The sequence below is a fragment of the Bolinopsis microptera genome, chromosome 12, assembly GCF_026151205.1.
Source record: "Bolinopsis microptera isolate Bmic1 chromosome 12, MBARI_Bmic_1.0, whole genome shotgun sequence".
NCBI classification, from domain to species: domain Eukaryota; kingdom Metazoa; phylum Ctenophora; class Tentaculata; order Lobata; family Bolinopsidae; genus Bolinopsis; species Bolinopsis microptera.
Window position 1 is genome coordinate 15,185,090 of NC_087083.1, and position 17,507 is coordinate 15,202,596.

A 17,507-nucleotide genomic window follows, 5' to 3' on the forward strand; every position below is an offset into this window, starting at 1 on the left:
GTCCCGGCCAACATGAACAAAGCGGTCCCGGTCGAGCCTTGGCTTTAACGAGATGGAAGCAACCAGAGAGATGGTTAGATGTATAAATTTGGGAACTGAAGTGGTTTGAAATAACCGAAGAAATGTTAAACAAATTGAACAACAGGTTGAACAAAAAAGTATAAGCACAAAGCATATGTAAAGAGTTACCGCTATCGAGTGATAAAAGAGGAGAAAGCATAAATATGATCTTAGGCAGACGCCTGCAGCTAGCTCATCGCGGTATCACATGACTTTAATACTGCGATATCATTGGTCATCTGTATATCCAATGCGAAATATAAATATTGCGCGATTTTCATGAATTAGTAGCGCCGTACAAAAATTAAGCAGTTTGGAACAAAATTACAAGTTTTAAGTTTACACAAATATTAAAACATTTACATTTTTCATCGTATGAAGGTTCCAATGACTTAATTAAGTCGTTTAAATAATAAAAATAGTACAAAGATACCAAGTAAACTCACAAATATTGCAACTTAGTCAAAAACAATGCATTTAACTGTTTTGGTGGCGCGCGCGCACCATCTCAGTCAATTACTCCCATATTTGGTCAAATTGGATAATAGGGACGCAGAATATGCGTCCCTCGAAAAAGTCCGATTCCTTCATTGTATGCCCCTTTTTCCGCCTTCGGCGGCGCGCGCTTCGCGCGCGAAAAGTGGCATGCAACGTATGTCAAGCACTTGCCGTCGGGCCATTTTCGAGAAGAAAGCGGCGCGCGCTACTTCGAAGAAATTTAGACGAGTAACATCCGTCAAACACACACACACACACACACAGGGTTAGGGTTACTGTTACTGTGATAGGATATGATATCTAGCGCTATATGACGCAACGACATCTGACGCAGCAACATATAGCGCTAGATAGCGACATCTAGCGCTAAATAGCCTGGACTGACACGACCCGAAATTCTTCGCTATTTAGCGCTATCTAACGCTATTTAGCGCTATCTAACGCCAGATAGCGCTATCTAGCGCTATATGTCGCAACAACATCTGACGCTATATAGCGCTATCTGGCGCTATATAGCGCTAGATAGCGTGAACTGTCGTAAACTGACCTATCCCGCTATCCAGCGCTTGATGTCGCCTGCGTCAGATGTCGTCGCGTCAGATGTCGTCAGATGTCGCTAGATGGCGTCAGATAGCGTCAGATAGCGTCAGATGTCGCGGCAACATATAACGCTAGATGACGCCAAATAGCGCTATCTAGCGCTATATGTCGCAACAACATCTGACGCTATATAGCGCTATCTGGCGCTATATAGCGCTAGATAGCGTGAACTGTCGTAAACTGACCTATCCCGCTATCCAGCGCTTGATGTCGCCTGCGTCAGATGTCGTCGCGTCAGATGTTGTCAGATGTCGCTAGATGGCGTCAGATAGCGTCAGATAGCGTCAGATGTCGCGGCAACATATAACGCTAAATGACGCTAGATGTCGTCCCTAGAATTTTTATGAAAATAGCGCTATCTGTCGCCTGGCGTCAGTGCTGCGTGCTTAGCGTCATCTAGCGTCATCTAGCGTCATATAGCGTCATATAGCGTCATATAGCGTCATATAGCGCTAGATAGCGCTAGATAGCGCTAGATAGCGCTAGATAGCGCTAGATAGCGCTAGATAGCGACATTCGAAAGGTGCCGTGCACTTAGCGACAATGTCGCTAATTGGCGTCATCTAGCGCGTCATCTAGCGTCATCTAGCGTCATCTAGCGTCATCTAGCGTCATCTATCATCATCTGGCGATATTTCACGCTAGATGACGCTAGATGTCGTCCCTAGAATTTTTATGAAAATAGCGCTATCTGTCGCCTGGCGTCAGTGCTGCGTGCTTAGCGTCATCTAGCGTCATCTAGCGTCATATAGCGTCATATAGCGTCATATAGCGTCATATAGCGCTAGATAGCGCTAGATAGCGCTAGATAGCGCTAGATAGCGCTAGATAGCGCTAGATAGCGCTAGATAGCGACATTCGAAAGGTGCCGTGCACTTAGCGACAATGTCGCTAATTGGCGTCATCTAGCGCGTCATCTAGCGTCATCTAGCGTCATCTAGCGTCATCTAGCGTCATCTATCATCATCTGGCGATATTTCACGCTAGATGACGCTAGATGACGCTAGATGACGTCATATGTCGAATTTCAACTATCAGTAAAGGTCCATCAGATCTTCATCCACCAACATGCTCGTTACCACCTAATGAAGCTCATTGTTGCTCGCTAGCGAATAGCTCCCGATGAGATTACTGATTGGCTATCGAAATCACTGATTATAAAGTGCCGAGATCACGTATCTCCTTGATTCACGATGTCAATCCTTCGCAGCTCGGTGAGGCACAGTGGTGCATCTCGCCGATCTACCGAAGGTTGCGAGAAGCATTATTTGATGCGCGCGCGACCCAGTAGTGCATCGCGCTACAAGTATCTCCAATATCTTAAAAGGGTCATAACTCTGTTAAATTGTAAACAACCAACTTGAAATTTTGCATATATCATATATGCAAAATTTATATGTCTAGAAACTTTGAAGTTCCTAGCTGAAAGCGTTCTCACTTTATGGTGACAATAGCGAAAAAGAGAGATTGGCGTGCCAAACCCACTGTAATTAATTAAATTTGACGAAACTTTCAGGAAATCTAAATTTGACCCATATCTATAATCTCTGAAATTTCTGTGCAATTATTCTAAGAAGAATTACGTGAGTTATTAAAGGGTCACCCTGTAGTTTAAGTTTGATCTTGACAAGCTTGCAAAGTTTCAAAAGATTTCAAGAAGAACTTTATATAATGACAACGGCAATCCAAAGTTGACAGAAAATGGTGAAAATAGCAATTTTCAGTGATTTTAGCAATTTTATTTCAATTTAGGCGTGTCCCCAAGTGTGCAAATTTTTGAATTTCAACTTTAAAACTAGCCTAGGCCTAATACACAATATAGAGCTGGTGAGCGGACTGAATCACTACCGGACTGAATCCCTAACGGACTGAATCACTACCAATCACTATTGGTAGGGATTGAGGTATATTTTCGGACTGAATCACTACCGGACTAAATCACTAAGAGAAGGTTTGAGAAGCCGCCACGCCTGGTCCACATCACTGACTGGAACGAAGGGGAGAGCTCCAATCTGCATGAAGGACTTTCTGATAGGAGGGTTGTCGATAGAGTAGTCAGCAGCAAGTCCCTCGCTCTGCAGGTGTCTCCACAAGGACTGTTTGAAGTGGAACCAGCATCCTCTCAAGGTAGTACCAGGCCAGACGTTGTAGACTGCGTTTCTGATAGCGATTTCATAGTCCACCAGCACCGACTGAGGGTAGAAGGGTCCGTAGGAGTCCAGTTCGTTGAGGATGTTCTCGTACATGATGGTGCGCTTCCCGGGTAGGAGTCCAAAGGCTGCAGGGATTCTCCATCCAGTAGGGTGTAAGGCGTGGACTGTGAAGAGTTGAGTAAACAGGTCTGGAGCTATAGGAAGCAGAACTAAGCTCCACAACCCAAGGGACGGCCCAACACCAGAAAATACTAAATCGCAAAATTGGCGTTTTTATAAAATTATTCTTCAAAAAAGCACTATAACTTCAATAGCGAATATTTTGACGAAGGAGCAAGCTAAAAGAGAACATGCTGCATCGCTTTTGGTAACCCGGGGACTGGTCAATTCCATGAAAGGCAAATCTCTTGCTGCAACCGACACGGAATCGACAATAAGAGCTCCAAGACATGTCAAAACAGCGTGTTTTGGAATATAAAGAACAACAATAGGAGATACTTAAAAAGGTTGATAAGAAGACTGCAAGGGTTTTGGAGCAGATTAGCGAACCAGGGAGCTCAAATTGGCTCTCATGTTTACCACTTAGAAAACATGGTTTCGTTCTAAATAAATCTGAATTCAGGGATTCTATCAGATTGCGGTACAACTTAGATCTGGATCGTTTGCCATCACAATGTCCATGCGGAAAAACGTTTGATGTGAACCATTTTCTAAATTGCCATCTTGGTGGCTACATCATTATCAGACACAATGAAATTAGGAATTTTTTAGCTGGCTTGCTGAACACTGTTTGCTTGGACGTGGAAGTTGAACCTCAGCTTCAAGAACTAGAAGGAGAGCAGTTCATGAGGTCCTCAACACTAACGGGTGACCAGGCAAGACCCGATATTAGAGCTCGTGGTTTCTATACGCCGGGCCAAGTGGCTTTTTTCGATGTTAAGGTAATTAATCCTAATTCTAATTCATACCTTCAATATTCGACAAAGAAGACTTTACCATGAGTGTGATGTGTTTGCGGGGAAAGCTAAAACGTGCACTATTAAATAATCAACACAGCCACGCCCCGCTTGATTGGACAATCAAAGATTTTGACTGCAACAATATTGTCTTCGAAAGATCACTACTTGCTGGTCACACACATGTCAGCGAAATTCCCCTAGTCTAGTGTTTTCCAAGTCTTGTTCTGTGAGTAAAGTATGTGTGAGAAAGTCTTTAATAAAATAAAATGAATGTATATTTTTGAATTTTTAACATTTAATTTGATAATGCAGTATAAAGAAATTTTTAATTAGCACTGTATAGTTTAAGATATTTATATTAGCTTATTATAACCATTGATACAACGACCATAATTTTTCAACAGCTCTCCAATATCCATTTTAAAGTTGCATCTTATATCCTCAAACTACACAATTTAAACTTAGGCATATATATAGTGTAGACTTTCTGTCACAACAAGACTGTAACCCATAGTAACAAACACAAACAGAACCCCTAACGTCTGCTAACAATTTTCTTCTGATCCTCATATGAGCCCTGTCTCTAAAAACTCAACTGAACTAGCGTTTTGGTGTGTGCAAAAGCTTTCAGGCACGCACATTACCTGCCCCGTTAGTTGCCTGTCCCTTCAAAATCAAACTAACAGTCAAGGACAAAAAGTCATACACCAAATGAGCATTATATTTTTATAAATTGTTTTACATCTCTTTACTCTGTAAAATGTGCTAAAAATTAAATTTCTTGTTTCATTCATAAACTTTAAATATTGTCAAGATATTAAACGAGTTTTGCAAAATAATATAGCATGCTGACTTCGTAGGATATTACAATTATACTAGTGCCAGTTCCAAATGTGAGTCAGCGCTTCAACCAAAAGCAGTTGGCAAAAGGAGCCAGTTGCCTGCAAGATCAGTTAAACAAAAATTTCAGTTAAACAAAAATTTCAATTTTATGCCATTTATTACAGATTAAACAAGTTTACAATAAATCAATTTGATATTTAACGGAATCCTAATTCAATGTGCAGTATGGTTGTCACTCTTTAAATAGATTAGATATAGGTTGACGGGGCAAAGAGCTTTACTAGCACCCGATTTACCACTTTTGGAGCACAAACTCAAACCTAAAACCGGCCAAGCACAAAGATATGTTATCGCCACGATTGGGTGGATTGATTCCCAGAATATTTATCAGCACGCGGCACTAATAATATGAAGTTCATTATCGAATTTTAGATATGCCCTGGATCGTTTAACACATATATAAAAGGTTATTAATTTTTGGTTGGTATAAATCGATATTAATCAATTATTTAAAATAGTATTTGTGTTTGTTATTATTAACTATTGAGTTGCGTTCGATTTAAATATTAAAACACTACTACAATACATTTCACAAAACAAAACGACGGGGACACAGAAAGGAGAAGGACAACACATCACACGGACGGAAACTGCTGCTGTTGACAAGTATCTGATTATATTAATTATGGGTCTCTTGTTCATTAAAATAAGTGTGATCATACTTATTTATTATTGATATTGTTTATTTATTATTGATATTGTTTGATTGTGCCGTAAAAATAAATATTTGTTTTATTAAATAAATATTTGTTTTATTAATGTTTCTAATGAAGTTTTAGTAAGAATTGAAGGAGCCAGTTATGTCAGTAATAAAGAGAAACAAAACAATTATCTTTGGTTCCATCCTTATAAGGATGGAACCAAAGATAAAACTTTTCTTTGCCACATAAATGTGGCAAAGAAACGTTTTATAAATCTTTATTCCACTGGGAAGTTTTTAAAATAGGATAATGTTTTTGATAAAATTGTTTTTAAATATTGTATTTGATAAATAATTAATGTTGGTGGGGAAATATTTATTATATGTTTTTTCACACAGTGCAATGATATTTTGTAGACATGTGTGATGATGTGATGTCATACATTTTACTTACTTACTTACTTACTTACTTAAATTTGTCACTAAGTAAATTACTGAATTTGCTGGCAACGTTTTTTGATTCATTTATTAATTAATTAATTGTTATAATTTAGTATTTGAATTGATTCATGGCTTTTAGGGAGGTATCGAATATAAATCCATGCCATTGTCCTTTATTATACTAATATTCACTCTTAAGACTTAATTACATTTTAGCATAACCACAATTGTGACTGAATTAGACAGAATGAAACTCAATAGAAGTACCATGATCCTTGGTGAAACCATTTCTCTTGTTCCGTATTGTAAACATCATGTTGAAAAGTATCACATGTGGATGCAAGACAAAGATCTACAGCTTCTTACTGCTTCTGAACCCCTATCACTGAGCGAAGAATACCAAATGCAATTATCATGGCAAACGGATGAAGACAAGTTAACTTTTGTTGCCATCAGTGGTAGCTCAATTCCCCAGACTGTGGAAGAAGAAGTTTCCAGGATGATTGGTGACATCAATTTGTTTTTTATATTCTCGCCAGACATTGCTGAAATCAATATGATGGTGGCTGAAAATAAATTTAGAAGAGGTGGGTATGGTACGGAAATACTTAACTTGATGATGAGCTATGCTGTAGATCAACTGAACATTACTAAATTTTCTGCAAAAATAACTAATTCTAATCGACCAAGCATGAATTTTTTCCAAAAGAACACATTTAGCTTGGAATCTGTTTGCGAAGTTTTTCAAGAAACTAATTTCGAACTCCCTGCCACTGAGGTAACATCATTCAAATATAGACAAATTGTATACCCATTTTATCAGCCAGAAATTTAAATCTTTTATTTAACCCATTTAACATGATATTATTTGTATTTAAAACCTCCCATATCTAAGTTACCTATCTAACAGACAGCAGTACGTTTTAGTTTTAGGTGAGGGATCTGATAAACTACCTGTTATTTGTGGAGTACCACAATGTAGTGTTTTAGGACCGCTACTGTTTATAATTTATATAAACTAGCAGGAACCCGTCTAACCCTAAAATGGTGTCAAGACTGAAGAGACTAAAACAATTATTACCTATTTAATTCGCGTTTTTGACACCACTTGGGGTACCAAATTTTGGGCTCTAAAACTCCTATTTCTTGGCCTATTTTTTATTTTTTCATGCTGATTTGGAGGCCATTAAAGCATTTGACCCAGTCAAAAAAGATTCAGTTGTATATCTTTGACGGTTTTTGAAGAAATTCGCGTTAAAGTTGATGCCGTGGTGTCAGTAAAATGGCACAGATTAATATATATATATCGTCTCGCTTTATATATAGTAAGATGATATCTATCTAGTATCTTTGTTTCACACAATATAATAGAGCATAAGTTTTGTGGTTTATCTACTGGGCTTAGAGTTTGTGTTTAAGCTACCAAATTTTATTATTATTATTATAACTTATCAGACCTAGGAAAATTTATACTTTTCGCTGATGACACCAATATATCGACAAATCGATAAGTCGACAAATCTGTCCAGAATCTCTACCAAAAAGCAAATACTATAATGAATTCTGTTTACAATTATATGAAATGTTGTACTTCAAGTTTTGTTTTACTTAATATTTTCATAATCAATTGCATGTTTAAATGATGCCCAATGCCCAATTAAACATACAAGTTAGGGAAATACATTATACGGGTGTAAGGCTGTCAGAATGAAGGTGTTTTTATAAAAGCCACAAAATCTTTAAAAACAGCTGTTTTAAACCAGAAACTTCACAAACACCTAAAAACTAGGGAAAGTTTCCTTCCCGGGGTTTGGAATTGTTAAAATTTGCCAGTAAAAGGAAAAAAATGGGCATGAAATATACCCCTTTTTAGACTACGGCTGTCAGAATGAAGTTTTGTATTTTGAGGCCTACATTACAAAAAAAAAACTTTTTGGTTTATATTGGACTTGCAGGCAGTTAGGTAAATTATACACCAATACCATATCACCTCTTTTGTCAACTAAATCACTATTCTTTGGGAATTATACAACATAGAAGGAAGACTGCGGCTGTCAGAATGAAGTTTTCCAAAACAAAGTTGTCCCCATTTTTCCATCATGGCTCTAGGAATCTTTTTAGACCCTCTATCGTTATTAACACATATCTGCAGCGTTATTCTACCCAAATCAAAAATTCCTGGCATTTTGGTATAAGTCAATAATCGCAATTTAGAAAACCTTCATTCTGACAGCCGTATTGAATAGTACACTTTTAAATTTTATATATTGGGCTGTGAGGTATTTCTAGGGCCTATGTTAGCTGTGTGTATGAACTAATTGACAAGTATGACCTTTTACACACTACAACTTTTTCCAATGCTGGCCCCCAATTACTGCACTAGGCCCCCAATTATATTTATTGCATGTTATTGTCAACTTCAACTTGAGGAACAATCCATGGTTACAAGCTCTCTCTCATAACTGCTTGAAATCTTATTAAACTATATAAAAAATAAGTATAAAGAATAAGGAAAAGGAACGGGAATGAAGCCAATACCAGAAGTGAAACCCCACCAAAGAATAATTGATCCTTAGGTAGACCTGGTGAAATAAAGTAACTGAACTGTAAGTATAAGAAAAGACGGAAGGAATAAAGGAGAGAGGAAATAATGTTATGTGAACATCATCAGCAGATGACTTGGCTCACCGGTTTCGGGGGTATAATACCTGTACCGGTTTAATGTGCCAAGACCCCCTAGCAATCACTCGTCAGTGATCACCTGTCCACGTTAAATGTGATGTCAAGGATGTTGCTGACATCAAGTATACTGTATTTGTACAGAATACTAGGTCGGTCTTTCAGAAGCTTTCTGAATTTACTCTTCAGGAGTCTGTCATTATAACATCTTGAAAGAAGTGTCCTATAAAGGGTATTGGTAGAACACAGAAAAGAATCAAGGTCAGAGATAATGGAAGAATAACGAAGGACCTGACCGTAAAAAACATGATAACCAACAGAAGAGGAAATATTACTGTTAGGAAAGGTGTACAATGTACATGACCACAGGAAAGTTGAAGTCATCAAGTTTGTTGTAAAGCTTGGTGGCGACGTGTCCGGAGTTATTCATCGAGATGTTGATGTCGAGATAGTTTACGGACTTATTGTCGTCACCACTCCTCTCCATAAGCAGGTCAGGTGGATAAATGGACCTGATTAGGTTAGAGAAATACAAATAGTTCATGGTGTTGAGGTCGTCGACATATCTGCAGTTTCTTGAGAGGAGCTTAGCGAGACCGAACTTCTTTTCTTTGATTAGGCGTGTCATGTAGTTGAATTCACACTTCCCTAGCGAAAGATCAGCGAACTGGCTACTAGAATTCCCTCCCATGGGAATGCCTTTCGTTTGCCTTAAAATCTGATCCCCAAAACAAACAAAAGTGTTAAACAGAATAAATGTAACTCGTTGAGGCTCTCCAAGATTTGCTCAGGAGGAACAGACACAGGTTCCCTAAATTTGGTACCGTAACTCATGATGCCTCTTAAATCCTCGTGCTCAATGAAAGCAAGGTCACCGGTGATGATGTGGCCTCGAGGCTGATAGCAATAAGGGTTACTGGAACAGGGGCAATCACCTTCCAAGATGGAGGAAATAGTAGTATTATCAAGTGATTTAAGGAATCTATTATAATTAAAAAGCTTACGCCCGACAGGAATATCGTACTTATAGTAAAATTTGAAGGGAAGGAAAGGCGTAAGGTTTGGAGGGAGAAGAGTCAAGATCCTAGAATCACGAATGACTCATTCTATTCGGAGTTTATCAAATATTTTAGAACAATAGTGAAAAGTGATAAACTCGCTATTAACAGAGGTGATATTAGGAGAAGAAGTGCTGTCTTGGTCAGCAAAAGATTGTATAACAAGGAAAATGGCTCCAGATTTGCAGAGGGAATGAGAGCTAAGTTGCTTGAGCTCGCCTTTTTGAAGGCTGCTTATATCTTTATAAAAGTTGTATTTGCTTTCAGACATTTTTCTTTTTAAACTTTCATATTTATTGTCTATCTCTCTTAAAGTGAGAGTCCTTTTGTATATTCTATCTTCATGGCTTTTCTTTTTCTTTTTTCTGCCATGTCCTCTTTTATATCTTTTTATTTTACTTTTAAAATAAATATCGTTAAAGTTGCTTTTAGAAATATTACCAGAACCTTTTATGTTGTCATTGAGACCTAGAGGGTGAGCAGTGCTCAGGAGATTAATCCAAAGAAGTTCCCTGTCAGCTAAGGCCAGACGAGGGTCTTCAGTAGAGGAAGGGTCAATAAAATCAATAATTTGAATGGAGGCGTCATGAAAATTATGACCGGGAGTATTAAAGTGGTCATGGACAAAGGAGGATTTGCCGGCTGTTCTGTGAGCCCAACATATTGAAGTTCAAGCAGTTATGAGAGAGAGCTTGGAACCATGGATTGTTCTGTTAGTGTTCAGTTAGTGATTTCTCTTGGAGAATTTCTCTTTAGACTCTTAACTTGCGAACAAATTGAAGCAGCAAACTTTAGGCTAGAAACTTTATTGAATTGAAATAATCATTCCACGTAACAACGTCTTCTTCAGTTCTGTAATAAAATTGTTAAAAATGTGTAAAAATTAACGACGGAAAGAAATTTAAAATAACATTAAAACAAAAACAGAGAAATAAAATTTACGAAATATGACCCAAAAAATGTAATTGCAAAAAATGTCAAAACAACAAAAAATACGACAAGAAGAAATGTAAGCTAATACAACTAAATACTGTACTACTCATGATACTAAACTAATTAGTAAACGTAAAACTGGTTGTTCAGAATTCACAGTTCATGTGTAAAAACTAATGATAAAATCAGCACTTAAGCAACGATAACTCGGTTGTCATGGTTACTATCCAAGATAGTCCTATCAATACATTATTTACTAGTTAAACATCGACTAAATATTTGTACAAATAACTCAACTCAGAACGATCATTCATTTCAGGACTTAATCTCAATATATACATCGCTTCTGTTCAGTTAGTGTAGTTGCAATTCTTCCCAGCTTTGTTTGGATGTTTTACTGTTTGAAAAGTTGTGCAATGTGTTATAAATATACTGACTATCTACGGGTGTACGTCTGTCAGAATGATGCGGCTGTCAGAATAAAGTTTTTATCAAAGATCAAATTACTTTGTTAGAAACTTGATTTTGGGCATATTAAACAGGTTTGCATATTCTAAAACACAAATAAACACATTCTTTTATGTATCGGTTGTTACTGATGTTTTTGATCAACTTTTTTTGAATGCAGAATATCATCATTCTGACAGCCGCCATACCATCATTCTGACAGCCGTTTGAATTTTCTGTTTTAATTTGTTAACACATGTTTATTGAGGGTTTTTTAGGGTATGAATGCATTCTTTTAGAGTTGTTTGATATACCAGTACCAGGTCTTATAGGGATAACTTTAACAACAAGATCACAAAACTGCCTCATATTTATGCAATGTCAAAATTTGAAAGTGTATTTCCAAATATTTCAGTAATAAATCATTTTTAGCCTTTCTTTCAGTGATGGAAGTGTTTATTTGTGTTTTTAGTATATGCAAACCTGTTTAATATGACCAAAATAAAGTTTCTAACAACGTAATTTGATTTTTGATAAAAACTTCATTCTGACAGCCGCATCATTCTGACAGCCTTACACCCGTATGCTGTAATGGATGAGTCCAGATCATTGAATTATCATCAGAAAATACGATGTTTGTTATCTATTTATTTGTAGGCATTTTCAATCAAGCCATTTGTTTCAGGACTTTAGCAATGTTCAGCCATACAGCCAAGATGTAAAGGGTCTGAAAACTCAAAAGCTGTTTGCTGTTCTGATTCCATGTCCACGGATGGGTTATTCCGGCTTCTTGAATCAGAACACTGTGATGCTTACTACACAATTTACTACCTATTCCATTCCAAAAGCAATGAAGTCAGGGAATTCTTAGGAACAAAGCTATTTAATCTATCAGAAACTGAACTGGAGTTTTTCCTACCCCAACTGCTACATCTGTACATCAACTATTCTTTTGTTGCGGACCATATTCACTCCTATCTCCTTTGTCGCTGCTTGAATGATGATATTTTTGCTTTAAAAACGGTTTGGTGGTTGAAGTCATGCAGTCAAGACGAATGGATGAACCCTGATGCAAAGCGTAGAGGACTCAGATTATTGGACATTATTATATCAAACGACATGAAATCTAAAAAGGGGACTAGTCCTGGAAAGTCATCTTCACCAGGTATTTGAAGTAATAAATTAGAAGTTTTCAATGTTTGTGTTTCACCTATAGCTCAATATTCCTTTTGTAATAATAGCAGATTACTTAATCAAGGAATTGTTCAGGGGGAATTTGGTCAGGGGTTTGAAGTTTTGCTGTAAATCTAAAATATCTCTAACAGGACAATGCAACCCTTTTCAGGAGCATCACTGCTGAACCTATCTGAAACAGAAACCCTAAAAAGAAGCAGTTCAACTCACTCCCTCTCCATATCACCAACTCAACCCCACGTGACAACCACGCCCAAGTTCGTGCGGACACATTCCAGATCCAGATCAGATGACAGTGGTCTGATAAACTTCATACCTATTTTGAGAAGTGCCAGCACCCAACACTTGTCCGATTTAGCATCAGGTGATTTGTCGTTTTACAATTTACATGTTGGTTGTTTTCCCTGGCTTAGAATCATAGACTTTAATTGCAGTTTCGAAATTTGTTTATCATCAATAAGATCAATTGATTAAATTCGATACATCTGATTAAATTAGATACATCTGATTCGATACATCTGATTAAATTAATTAATTAATTAAATTAAATGTGCAGGCGGAGCATTTGAACTGGACTGCTCAAACTGTCTAAACTCCTCCACCTTCTGGTCGTGTAGAAGTCACGTGCCTCGGTTGACAGTCCTACAGAACTTTGTCCAATCCTTCCTAAACATATGTGACAAACTCGGACCACTGGCAACCAAAGAGGACAAAATGAACAAGTTACACGCCGAACTGGGCATCATAAATCTCAACCTTCCAGCTCGAGTTAAAATCCCCACAATCGGTGCCAAACACTACGACATAGTTCGAATTCCACCAAACCAAGGAATCGTACTAAACTCAAAAGAAAGGATCCCATATATGGTAAACATAGAGTATGTAGAACGGCACAGCTCTGACTCCCCACTCCCAGCGCGGTGTACCAGAAACAACGACCCTGCCACGCCCCTAAAAACAGATAACGACCCATTTCAAACAATATCCGCTGCTTCAATCCGGAACAATCTCTCAACCCAATCAGAAAGTGAATGCCCCAAGTTTTCTTACGATAATAGTGATCCGTCAGCTAGCAGGTTAAAGGAACAATGGGAACTGACAGTTCAGCGAACAAAGCAGTTCTCCCCATACGGCCATCTACCTGGCTGGAATCTCCACTCGTGTATCGTTAAATGTGGGGATGATTTGCGGCAGGAAGTGGTGGCGTACCAGTTGCTGAAACAGTTCCAGAAAGTATGGCTGGAGGAGAAACTAGAGCTGTGGCTGTACCCGTACTCGGTAGTAGTGGTCAGTGAGGATTGTGGGTTTATTGAACTCATACCAAACACTGTTTCCATTCATCAGGTTAAGAAACAGAGTAAGCTATCCCTCCTGGGTTATTTTATCCAGGAGTTTGGTTCAGTCACCTCCCAATCCTTCCTTACTGCTCAGAAAAACTTTGTTCACAGCCTGGCTGCGTACTCTCTCTTTTGTTACTTCATCCAAGTGAAGGACAGGCACAACGGCAATATACTGGTAGACAACCAAGGTCACATAATTCACATAGACTACGGGTTTATGTTGTCTCATTCCCCGGGCCGGAACATAGGGTTTGAGAACTCCCCTTTTAAGTTGACCGAGGAGCACGTCGAGGTGCTGGGCGGACAAGACAGTGATTTATTCAACTACTTCAAACAGCTGCTCCTCAAAGGGTTCCTAGCTGCTCGGAAACATTTCGAGCGTATCAAGTTGATTGTTGAGGTTATGCAGTTGGGGTCACAGTGGCCGTGTTTCAACCGCCGCGCTGCAACGGTACACGATCTGCAGAATAGGTTCTTTTTGAACCTCACGGAGGAACAGTTGTCTAAACAGATTGATGGTATGATTTATCAAGCTCTGCGGTCTCTGACTACTAAGTTGTATGATAATTATCAGTATTTTACTGGTGGTATACTGTGAGGATTTAGCCGGATTTAGCAGGATTTAGCTGGATTTAGCAGGATTTAGCAGGAGAATGGTAGGAGAGTCACAGAGAGCTGATTTTGCAGAATTTCTATCGTCCGATTGTGTATTATAATAGTTGAAACCGTCTTTTGGTTACGCATTGTAAATGAAATAGACTAGTATTTTTTGGTTATTTTTGTACATGTTTATTTTACGTGGCTGCGCTACTTCTGTTTTAGAGCAGAGATGTTTATTGATTGGTAAAGTTGATAAGATGTTGCGTTTTCTACTTGATATATTGTATAGCATTCTTGGCATAGTTCCATTGAGTGAATAGTTGAGACTACGCATAGAGAATTTACAAATAGTTGAGACTACGTAGAGAATTTACAAAGATTTTATTCAAGGCAGACAGTAATAGGAAAATGTTTAATGACTAGATTTATTTTCACTTTTAATCCCTTTCCATCTGTAAGTTACATTGTTTCACTGATTGACCATGTTGGTAAATGGTTTAGAATGGTTTAGAATATATCTGATATAGTCCCTATAGTTGTATAGTTAGTAGTTTTAGAAATTTAAAATAAGTTAAAAGTAAAATTGTTTGTTATTTTGTAAAACGTTTTTTGAACTAAAAATATTTATCTGCTCCAATGGTCTGGGTTACAAGATATTTCTTCTAATTTTCATATTCTTTAGCGGAGAATGGATTACTTGTAATTGTAACCGTTAGTAACCGTTAGTAACCGTTCAACTGTGATATTTGATTCGTTTATTGATTGAAAAAGTCGTTTGATTGGCGTTTCCCAACTAGTCAATTATGCTTATTTATACTTTTCGCATAAATAGAATATTCAGTCAAGTAAAAGTAGCCTTAGCCTCTTTATGACATATTGGCACGTGATTGAGAATGACCAATCACCGAATTTTTGTCTTACATAAAACTATAAAAACACCTACAGGGTGTTTCAAGACTCGTGTCCAAATTTGAATCCGGCTGATTTCTTTTTAGGGATTATCTTATAGATCGTATTTATTCAGTTCAAGTCCCAAACAAGTAGAACAGCCGAAAAACAGCATCAGAAGGGAGGCTAAAAAGTTAAAACTTGACATGGTAAAACGTGCAATAGAAATATGATTTGAGGGTTCCAAACCTGTTATGCCGGAAGGGGGCTTGGTTCGGAAAGTTGATGAAATATTTGGGTTAATTTTGATATATATTTTGAAACGTAATAATTGATCTATAATTTAAAACTAAAATCGAACTGTTTGCCCTATTTTTTAGATTTTAAGGGTCTTTCAAAATTTGGACACAAGTCTTGAAACAACCTGTATAACAGTCACATAAATTTAGGCTACTGCAACTGTAAATTATCCTACACTTTTATAGCTACCTTACTCGGGATTATTATAACCGGGATAAAGTGGTGGGTTTTGGAAGATTCCGCCATATTTTTCCCGGTCAAAAATTTTACCAGTCATAAAAAAACCCGCCGACTCAGATTATGGGGTTCCAAGGGGGTGGTGATCATCATATTTTCTTTGAAGTCTCATATGTGCTAGAGAAGACTTTTGAAGCAGTGGATGGAGGGCTGTAACTTAATTGGCGGTTGCTACCATAATTTCGTTATAAAAATCACAATTTGGTTATAGAAATCAGATTTCAGGGTGGACCGTGATTCTCACTATTCTTGCCCATGAAGTGAGTAAACTGTGCCACTATTTCATGGTCCACGGTGGATTGATTACTGGAGCAGTTGAAGATGCAAAGCCAAGACGTTCCCCAATACCAAGCGGTGGGCAGGAAATTAAGCTCCGGCTGACCTTCAGAGCAGTAGCCCCATTAGCGGACAAAATGAAAGTCTTGTTAAGACAACAATACAACTTCGAATTTGACGGTCAGTGCAGCAGGGGGATATCAATAATGATAATGGAGGGGACATCAGCGATAATGAGAATGAGAATACGCTTTAATGAAGATTTGACTTATTATTGCTATAGATTTATTTTCCTTTAAATACTAGACGTGTCTTTTTTTTATTTCTGAGTAATATCAGTAACTGTAAATTGAAATAACTTCTTTAACAAGTAACAAAAACAGAAATTTCGGTTGAAAATTTGTTGACCTCTGAAAAAAAACTTGAAAGGTCGGCCACCGGTAAATACATGACCGGGATAATTTGGCGGGTTTTGGGAAATTCCGCCATATTTTTCCCGGTTATTAATTTTCCCAGTCATAAATTAACCCGCTATAATATTCCCGAGTAAGGTATTTGCTTTTACAAGAGTTGAAAGTTATGATTTATTGGTTAATTAATTAGCTAATTAGTTAATTAGTTAAAATTAAGTTAATTATCTAACAGTTTTATTTGGTAGAGTATGTCAGTGGAGATAATAGAGGCTCAGGAGCAGCTGCAGCGAGCTAGGGACAACTTGCGCCATGTTGAGGAGGGGATTAAGAAAACTGCTACATCTTCAAATCTTAGGTTGCTACTTTATACCTATGAGTATTGCTGAAAGCACAGTGTAAGGCCTACACGCTATGTACAATGTACATACTACATTGATATGGATGCCTGACTGTGACTGTCTGTTTTGTATTATCTTTCAAAACCCATCAGATAATATGAGATGTTTTGAGTTTTATCTCATTACTATCAGTCACCAAACACCATTTGACTTTTGAGTTGATAACCTAATCACTAATTCATCGTACGTATAACATGTGTTGGAGTTTTTAGTATTAAAGATTTTAATTTCTTCAGATTTGGAGATAAGGATGCGGGCAGGGGCAGACCTGGCAGGGGCAGACCTGGACGCTTAATGGGTCGTCTTGGTGGCGTCCAGAGGTATTTACTGAGTTTTAATTTTAACATTTTAAACTTTAGTCTTCGGGTACGGTTTTACTTTTATCAAATAAATCAATAATCAGATTTCTTAAAATGTATATAACAGTTTCAATACCTTGCTCGATAATATCAATACTAAGATCATTAGTATTAATGCTTTTCAAACAAAG

General features: G+C 37.6%; 1 protein-coding gene across 1 annotated transcript in view; it reads left to right on the forward strand.

Moving 5' to 3' along the window:
* The window catches only part of LOC134824134 (phosphatidylinositol 4-kinase beta-like), a 77,688-nt gene extending 62,659 nt beyond the window's left edge, over positions 1-15,029 (forward strand). The window contains exons 2-4 of the mRNA XM_063835868.1: positions 12,057-12,536; positions 12,717-12,929; positions 13,122-15,029. Of these exons, the coding sequence (XP_063691938.1) occupies positions 12,134-12,536; positions 12,717-12,929; positions 13,122-14,503 (1,998 nt within the window). The 5' untranslated portion in view covers positions 12,057-12,133 and the 3' untranslated portion in view covers positions 14,504-15,029. The remainder of the gene's footprint in view (positions 1-12,056; positions 12,537-12,716; positions 12,930-13,121) is intronic.
* Positions 15,030-17,507: the final 2,478 nt, after the last annotated feature.